The 9325-nt window shown below is 36.6% G+C and overlaps 1 protein-coding gene across 1 annotated transcript; it reads right to left on the reverse strand.

Annotated features, from left to right (window-relative positions):
• Positions 1-2761: 2761 nt before the first annotated feature.
• On the reverse strand, positions 2762-5934 carry fshb (follicle stimulating hormone subunit beta). Its single transcript, XM_073837082.1, has 2 exons — positions 5761-5934; positions 2762-2980 (listed from the first exon to the last, which is right to left on the reverse strand). The coding sequence occupies exons 1-2, from the start codon at positions 5932-5934 to the stop codon at positions 2762-2764; spliced, it is 393 nt and encodes a 130-aa protein (XP_073693183.1).
• Between the last annotated feature and the right edge of the window lie 3391 nt (positions 5935-9325).

The following is a 9325-nucleotide window of genomic DNA, read 5'->3' on the forward strand; positions in this document are numbered from 1 at the left end:
CTAGAGCTGCACAGGTTGTTGTTGGGATCCTCTTACACTCTTCACGTAGCTGCTGGACATTAGACACATGGTGCTTCTTCACCTTACGCTTGAGGATGCCCCACAGGTGCTTAATAGGGTTCAGGTCTGGAGACATACTTGGCCACCCATCACCTCAGCAAGGCAGTTGTCATCTTGGTGGTGTGTTTGGGATCGTTATCATGTTGGAAAACTGCCGTTCAGCCTAGTTTCTGTAGGGAAACTTCTGAAGCAGAACTTCATGTTCTGCTTCAGAATGTACAGTACATGATGGAATCCATGTTTCCCCTCAATAAACTGCAGCTCCCCAGTACCAGCAGCACTTATGCAGCCCCAGACCATGATGCAGAATTTTCTTGGTACTCCTCACCAGGGCATCACCACACATGCTGGACACCATCTGAGCCAAACAAGTTTATCTTATAGTCTCATCAGACCACAGGACTTTTAGTAATTTGTTCTCTTGCACAGGTTGTCTTCAGCAAACTGTTTGCGGGTTTTCTTGTGAGCCTGCTTCAGATGAGGCTTCCTTCTGGAACAACGCCTATGCAAACCGACTTGTTGCAGTCTGCGGCTATGGTCTGAGCACCGACAAGCTGACCTTCTACTTCTGCAACCTGTAAAGCAATGCTGGCAGCAATCATGCATCTGTTTTTTTGAAGCCAGGTTCTGCACCTGATGCACAGAACGAGTACTCAACTTCGTTGATCAACCCTTGCAAGGCCTGTTCCTGAAACCCATCTTGGAAAACCTCTGTATGATAGAGTATTGTAACTCGGTTTCAGGGTATTACTGAACCTCTAATAGCATTGGCCATTTTTGTGGAGAGCAACAATTCTAATTCTCAAATCATCAGAGAGTTCTTCGCCATGAGATGCCATGTTGAACATCCAGTGGTCAGTATGAGAGAATTGTACTTAAAGAACCTACTTTTAACTACTCTAATACATGATACACAACTTTGTATGGTCCCGTCAAGCAGATAAAAACATAAACACGATGAATAGGACAAGTGGCTTTGCATGGTTAAACAACATACTGCTGTTGTCACTTAGGGTGTACTCACTTCTGTTGCCAGCTATTTTGACAATAATGGCTGTATGTTGAGTTATTTTCAGAGGACAGTAAATCTATACTGCTATACAAGCTGCACATTGACTAATCTAAAATGTATTTAAGTTTCATTCGATAATATGGTAAGACTAATTACAATCTCTAGCAGCAAAACAAGCTCTTTTGTACAGCTAAACCTGGCTTCAATTTGAAGGACCCTCATATGAAGAACCTGCTTCAAAAAATAGCTGGATGTGGATAAGACTGGAAGCCAGACCCATAAAAGAAAAAGGTGGATATTTTATTTAAAACAAGCACACATTTTAGCTCTTTTATTTACTCTTTAAACCGACTATGGTGTTATCCAGAAACCTGTTGGTTTACTGCAGGGAACTTTAGTATTTGTTTGGCGATATCATCTATTAGATATTGTCTAAGATGTTTTTCTAATTGGCCCATTTGTCTCAGCCTGCACATTCAGGGCACTCCACCTCGTGTTGCAGTGCTAGGAGCAAGGATGTCAAGATGAAGAACAATCTGTCATAGGCCCAGTTTGCCTTGTAGCGGCACAACAATAAGAATGTACAAACAGCAAGAAAGTTGACTTGAAGCGGGGATAATGTATTGCAAAAGAACTCAAATGAGGCAGATTTTGATGATTTTCAAAACATTCACAGCTAGACAGGCAGTTTATCTAATGAAAACTACGCCTGGGTGAAGCGTTTTCCAGTGCAAATAATTGGCTGTGCAGTTTTAAAGATGAAGCATTGATACAGCAATGTAAGGCAAGAGTAAACCTTTTACTGCCATAACATACAGCCTTGAGTTATAGTAGTGAATTTCTGCCAGTTACATAAATCAATTAATTTAATAAAATTCTGATTAACTATTTAATTTTTGAAAAGTGTTTGCAATATGCCAACATAAAAAATTATACACACATGCATATATGTACACAGAGATGATTGGTTTCTCATTAACCTTGTAAAGTTTTTACTTCAAAGCAACTGTAAGTCATGCATGTTCTTATTTGTAGAAGCTTAAAGAGCATCTGTAATGATGCAGCGTCTCTTGTTTCTACATGAGTATTAAAGGCTCTTTGTGATGTGCCCTAACCCATTTCTCTATTTATATGTAAGAGATTGCTCCTTTTTCCGAAAACTCTTTGATATTCATGTTGATTCATTACTAATTTGATTATGTAAATGTAGTACGGTTTCAGTGAGTTTGCTCAGCATATCAGGGAGAGCATCCTCACTGAGAGAAATTTTTACAGTTGGTCTCAGAAGAACAATTATAAGCTCTGGTAAAAACGCACCAATTTCACGAGCAAAATTAACGTGTCTGTGTGTATAAGCGCTTGGGAGCAGATGGTTTATCACAGGAAATGAGTTCTGTTTACGCTATGTGAGAGCTGTTTTAATGCTGCAGTTTGTGCCTGACTGCAATTATCAACACTAGAGCCCACAGAATATTCCATAAACATATCATATTTTATATACTGATTTAAAAATTAATTATATTTTGCCTTTAATGGGTTCTTGCTGTGTTATATTTATTGATGCTTACAAATAATATGAAAATGTTTCATATTTGTTTTATTCCATTATGCAATTTACATTTAATATGAAATATTCAGAATTGTACAACAGGCTTTCAGATGTTTCAGAGCGGGGTTTGGTTTCCTTGTCTAATGTGCATTGCAGCTGGTCATCTGGTGGCTGAGAACTCCACAGTCTGTGATGTCAGAGTTACACATGCTGCACTCACAGCTGAGGGCCACTGGGTAGGTGAAAACAGAGTCGGCCCCGGCAGGGCAGCCTTTAAACTCATAGGTCTCGTAGGTCCATTCTCGGAAGTTACAGGTGTTCTGGTAGTACTGCATCATTGCGCTACGATAAACTCTGTCCTGTCAAAATGTAAAGTATTTTAGTTCTGGTGCAAGAGGAAGAATGAATATAAATAAAAATGTCATATAAATAATAATAATAAATAATAAAAATTTTGCATATATATTTAGAGAAAGAAATTAAGACCCACTCTTCCATATATTCAATTTTTTATGACTCTCTTATGCTTACTAAGGCTGCATTTGATCAAAAATACAGTAATATTGTGACCATTTAAAATCACTTTTTTGCTATATTGGAAAACGTAATGTATTCCTGTGATGGCAAAGCTGGTTTTCAGCATCCATTACTTAAGTCTTCAGTGTCCATCAGTCCATCAGTGATCCATCGGAAGTCTAAATTGCTGATTTGGTGCTCAAGAAACATTTCTTACTATCCTTGTTGAAAACAGTTTTGCTGTTTCATATTTTTGTGAAAACCTATAATTCAAAAGTTTGGGGTAAGATTTTAATAATAAAAAAAGGAATTAATACTTTTATTCAGCAATGGTGCATTTATTTGGTCAGTGTTCGTAAAGACATTTATAAGGTTATTAATTTTACTATTTTGTAAGAAATTCAAACAAGATAAATAAATACCGTTTTGTGTCATTTTAACGTGTTGTGACCAGTGTTGGGGTAAATTACGCAATCAAATTACTTTTGATTAACTCAATCAAATTACTTTTGAGTAACTAGTGAAGTAAATCATTACTTTTTAATTTACAAGAAAATATCTGAGTTACGCTTTCAAAGAAGTAACGTCAGTTAGTGATAGGAATAACGTCAATATAAATAAATGGCGTTACTAACAGCAAAGCTGCGCATCACATCACGTTGCGTTCTTCTACTGAGGTAAGAGCACAAAGAACACAAAGAAAAACAGAGCCTTTGCAGTTTCAAACAATATCTTATTTTTATCTGTGGGATGTTTTACATGTCCACGGGTTGAAGCGACTCCAATAACGTGATATTTAGCCCCAGGAAGGTGTCTCTCACATTGTCCCACAGCAACATTAAAATAGATTAGTGTACAATGTTTTATTCATTTAACATATTTAATATTTGGGGCATCCAAGTTATTTGACAAACAGTCAAGGCCGAAATTATTCATAACCCTGGCAAATTCTGATTTAAAGTTACTTTTATTCAACCAGCAAGTTTTTTTTTTTGACCGGAAATGACACAGGCTTCTCCCAAAAGATAATAAGACGATGTACAAGAGGCATCATTGTGGAAAAAAAAACTATTTCTCAGCTTTTATTTACATTTGAACAAAAAGTGGCATGTCCAAAATTATTCATACCCTTTGCAAACTGTCACAGTCTATTGGAAAATCCAAAGTTCTATACCATTCCAAATAGTCCAAGCAGTTCTAAAGCATCCTAATTACCCTGATTCATTGGGAACAGCTGTTTTAATCAACTCAACAGGTGAAAGACAGAATCTCTCTGCTGTTGGTTTGTGGACAGTCATGGCTAAGACAAAGGAGCTCACTGAGGACCTGCGGCTGCGCATTGTGGCTGCTCACAAGTCAGGAAAGGGCTATAAGACCATATCTAAATGTTTTGAAGTTCCTGTGGCTACAGTGCAAAGTATTATTAAAAAATACAAGACGTTTCGCACTGTGAAAAATCTCAGAGGACGTGGTCGGAAGCCAAAAGTGACACCTGTGTTGGCCAGGAGGATAGTGAAAGAGGTAAAAAAAGAATCACCATCAAGTAAAAGGAGCAATACATCAAAATTCTCAACAACAACATCAGGCAGTCTGCAGAGAAACTGGGCCTTGGGCACCAGTGGACATTTCAGCACAACAACGACCCAAAAAACACAGCAAAACTGGTGAAGAAATATTTAGCAGACAAAACATTAACGGTTTGCAGTGGCCCAGCCAGAGTCCTGACTTAAATCAAATTGAGAATCTGTGGAGGGAGCTAAAGATCAGGGTGATGGCAAGGAGACCCTCCAACCTGAAAGAATTGGAGCTCATTGCAAAAGATGAATGGGTTAAAATACCAGTGGAGACATACAAAAAGCTGGTCAATTATAGGAAGCGTTTGATTGCTGTTATAGCCACACACAAAAAAAGGCTTTTCTATTGATTACTGAGAAGGGTATGAATATTTTGGACATGACACTTTTTTGTTCAAATGTAAATAAAAGATAAGTAATTTTTTTCCACAATGATGCCTTTGGACATTGTCTTATTATCTTTTGGGCCTGTGTCATTTCCGGTCAAAAAAAAAAACTTGCTGGTTGAATAAAAGTAACTTTACATCAGAATGAGAAAAAGTAACGCAAAAGTAATGTAACACATTACTTTCCATTAAAAAGTAACTAAGTAATGCAGTTAGCTATTTTTTTAGGGAGTAACGCAATTTTGTAATGCATTATATTTAAAAGTAACTTTGCCCAACACTGGTCATGACAGATCGCTGTAGTGCCTTATTCAAGCAGCACATAAACCGATCATCTCTTCCTCTTTACTAGTTATAGCACAAAATAAACATGAATAAACACCAGAATGTATCTTGTTTGTATATTCTTTCAATCTTCTCTCCTGCCCGGTTTTTTTGTGAGTGGTCAGATCGTCTTTTAATCAGTTGAAAGGTGATAAAAACCTGTTCAGTTTTTTACCAGTTTATTAAAAACCATATCAGCATATTAAAATAATTACTGAAGGATCATGTGACACTGAAGACTAGAGTAATAGCTGGTGAAAATGTCTATGTATAGATCCATATATAATGTGCACAAATCCATTTTAAAGGAAAGGTTACAAGAATTTTACTTAATTCTACCTGTGTTTTGCAGAGCCCGGCACAGGCAGTGGTGTCAATAGTGATGCAGCTGCCACATTCCTCACTTTCCACCGTAATGGAGATATTGGTGAGCCGACAGCTGGACCTGCATTCTGATCCTGCCCTCATTAGCGCTGGCAACAGCATCACCATAACAACGAAGCGCATCCTCATCTGGGAATCAATGCGAAAGTGTGCAGCTAATCAAACACAGGTACTGCAGCAGATAAAGTATTGGCACTGCATTTTGTGTCCATCTCGGGGTTACAATGTGAATGCATTTCTTGGGATTTATTGCTTAAGAAATTGTCTTTTTTAAAAGAACTGAATAAGCTAACCCAGAGCACAGAAAACTAGTTCACGTAGGCTGGACATAAACAAAAAATTGACTAAATGATTCTTAGTTGAGTAACTAAGATTAATAAATTTAAAACAGGTAAAAAAAAACAGTTATCAAACTGAAGTCGAACTACTAATATAAAGTTCATGTCAGTCTTACCTGCTGGAGTTTCGCTGAGACAAAATCACTTAACCTCGAATCATGTGGACATTTATACCCTCCTGTCAGACGTGACACCCACATTTTGTTTAGAGCAGCCATGTCTTATCATACTACTACATTTGCTTTTGTGGAGGTGGCACAAATCCTTAAAAGCCCTGTGGCCATGGCATTCAGTCTGGAAGAGGCTTAGACAGAACAGGATCCATGTAAAGGCCACTACTGATGTTCTGATTTTCAAGGTCAGTGTTCCGCAGCACAATTGCTGCATTGAAAATCACTGGAACAACAGCTTGTCTTCTTTAAAAAGTTCCACACATGACTGCTTCAACTGTTTATTTCTGCAGGATATTTTTTAAAGAAAAAAAATAAAAATGAATCAGTTTTTAGTCACGTCTGCATCTGTTCAGTTTTTACCTGGCTAACTTTTAAAACAGTCTCTCATAACAGAAGGTGATGTTCCTACAAGAACAATAACAGGCATCAGACCATATCCTAATTTACCGCACATATGTCAGTATTTGGTATGTTGATGTATATATTTGACATATGTCAACTGGTGTAATAATGCATTTTACCACTAAATCTATCTATTGATATTTGAAAATGATATTGGGATTGAGATGCTCATGGGCTTTTAAAAGTGTAATGGATGCATTGAAGTGATAAGGATGACATAAATTGATCAAATGTGACAGTAAAGACATTTCAAATTTTAGATTTTTAATATAATTTATTTTAAGAGATCTCTGATTTAAATCAGAGTTGTTCTTTTAAGATTACTGAGAAAACAAGCATCATGATTTCCACAAGAATATTAAGCAGCAAAACTGTTTTTAGTTTTGATGATAGTAATAATTGAGCACCAAAATCAACATATTAAAAGCACAGTATGTAATTTTTGCCACTAGAGGGCGCATATTCAAATCAAACAAAGGATCAAAGGCGTAGTTTGATGACGCCATTATGGGAGTTGTCGACTTCATCCCCACAGCCAGACAAGATAGGGAAGAAATCATGTGCATAGATGAGCTATTGTATTAAAGATTTAATAACATCACTGTACAAAACAGGGTGGGAATGAATGCCGTGGAAGCGAAACGAGGCCGCTGGAGTGATTGCTAATGAGAGACAAGCACGACACCTTTTGAAAAGGTGCCAGCCCAGTGACAGCTTTACTTTTTTCCCTAAAAGTGCATTTTAAGGGGTTAGTTCACCCAAAAATGAAAATTAGCCTATTATTTACTCACCCTCCAGGCATCCTAGGTGTATATAACTTCCTCTTTCAGACAAATCCAATCAGAGTTATATTAACAATTGTTCTGGATCTCCCAAGCATGATCATGGCAGTGGGTGGGTTTCAAGTCCAATCCAAGTCCAATTAATTGCATCTATCGTAATAAAAAGTGTTTCATACGGCTCCGGGGGGTATATAAATGTCTCCTGTAGAGAATCGATGCATCATTTTTGTAGAAAAAAATATCAATATTCAAAATTTTATTATCACTTTAATCTAGCTACAGTCGTACTCGGAAGCAGCTCTAGGCAGATGATGTATGATGTTGTCGCATTCGCTGCTCAGAACTGACGAACGCGGACGTGCAGTGGAGAAACCGAAACGAAACAACGGTTACAAATTAGAGGTACAAAACGAGGATTTGTAAAGAAAAATGTTGGAGGATTTTGATAAATGGCCAAGAGGAGATTGGTTTTCCTTTGCTAAAGTAAGGAAACTTTGCTTCCTTTGCTCCTGTAAACAAACATCGGTTTTCATGGACTGTAAAATAAAGTGCTACAGTTTTTTTTTAATTAAAAACCACTAGAACAGTGTTATATATTTTGCTGACTTGTATAGGCTACTTATATTATCCCAAATGTTTCCAAGAATGTTTAAAACCAGAGAAATAAACAATATTAATTAGTGTCCTGTCCCTTGTCATTGACGCCATACACCCTCAATTTCCGGGTTTATTTTGTCGAGAACATAAAACACCAAATTCGCTTTAATATGTAATGCGATTTATTAGACAGGTGATGAATACACAGAGTAGCATTATAACAGAACTTTCAACAAATATTTCCAAGAATGTTTAAATCCATAGAAATAAACATTTTTTTAATGTGTAATTTCTGAAGAATCATGTGACACTGAGGACTAGAGCATGACTGCTGCTTTGCAGCATTTAGTTGAAACAGAAATCTAAATTAAAAATTATATATGTGACCCTGGACCACAAAACCAGTCTTAAGTCGCTGGGGTATGTTTGTAGCAATAGCCAAAAATAAATTGTATGGGTCAAAATTGTTGTTTTTTCTTTTATGCCAAAAATCATTAGGAAATTAGTAAAGGTCATGTTCCATGAAGATTTTTTTGTAAAATTCCTACTGTAAATATATCAAAATGTAATTTTTGATTAGTTATATGCATTGTTATGAACTGAATATGGACAACTTTAAAGGTGATTTTCTCAATATTTTGATTTTTTTGCACCCTCAGATTCCAGATTTTCAAATAGATGTATCTCGGCCAAATATTGTCCTATCATAACAAACCATACATCAATAGAAAGCTTATTTATTGAGCTTTCATATGATGTATACATCTCATTTTTGTAAAATTTAACCTTATGACTGGTTTTGTGGTCCAGGGTCACAAATATAAAAAGCCTAAAAGTGTTTACTGTCACTTTTAATCAGTTTAATGTGTCCTTCACCAATTTCATGCATCAAATCACTCAGTGTTCAATTTTCAAAGCCCACGAGCATTTCAATCTCCATATATTTTCAAATACAATTTTCAAAAGATAGATCCAGCGGTGAGCATAAGAGACTTATTTCAAACAATCCTGACCTCAAACTTCTGAGCATTTTATATACAGTATAAAGTCTTTGAAACTGTCCTCTGTGAAAGAGCTATTCTAGCATTTATTCCATTTAGCAGCAGGCCTAGCCGTTATTGCCTTGACCATTATCTGTTTAAAGTTATACAGTGCCCTGGATTTTAATTTTGATTCTGTTCATTTTCTCTAACAGATCTCAGTCTGGCTCTTCGGCTTTTCATCTCCA

This window comes from Garra rufa, chromosome 3 (assembly GCF_049309525.1).
Source record: "Garra rufa chromosome 3, GarRuf1.0, whole genome shotgun sequence".
Lineage (NCBI taxonomy): Eukaryota > Metazoa > Chordata > Actinopteri > Cypriniformes > Cyprinidae > Garra > Garra rufa.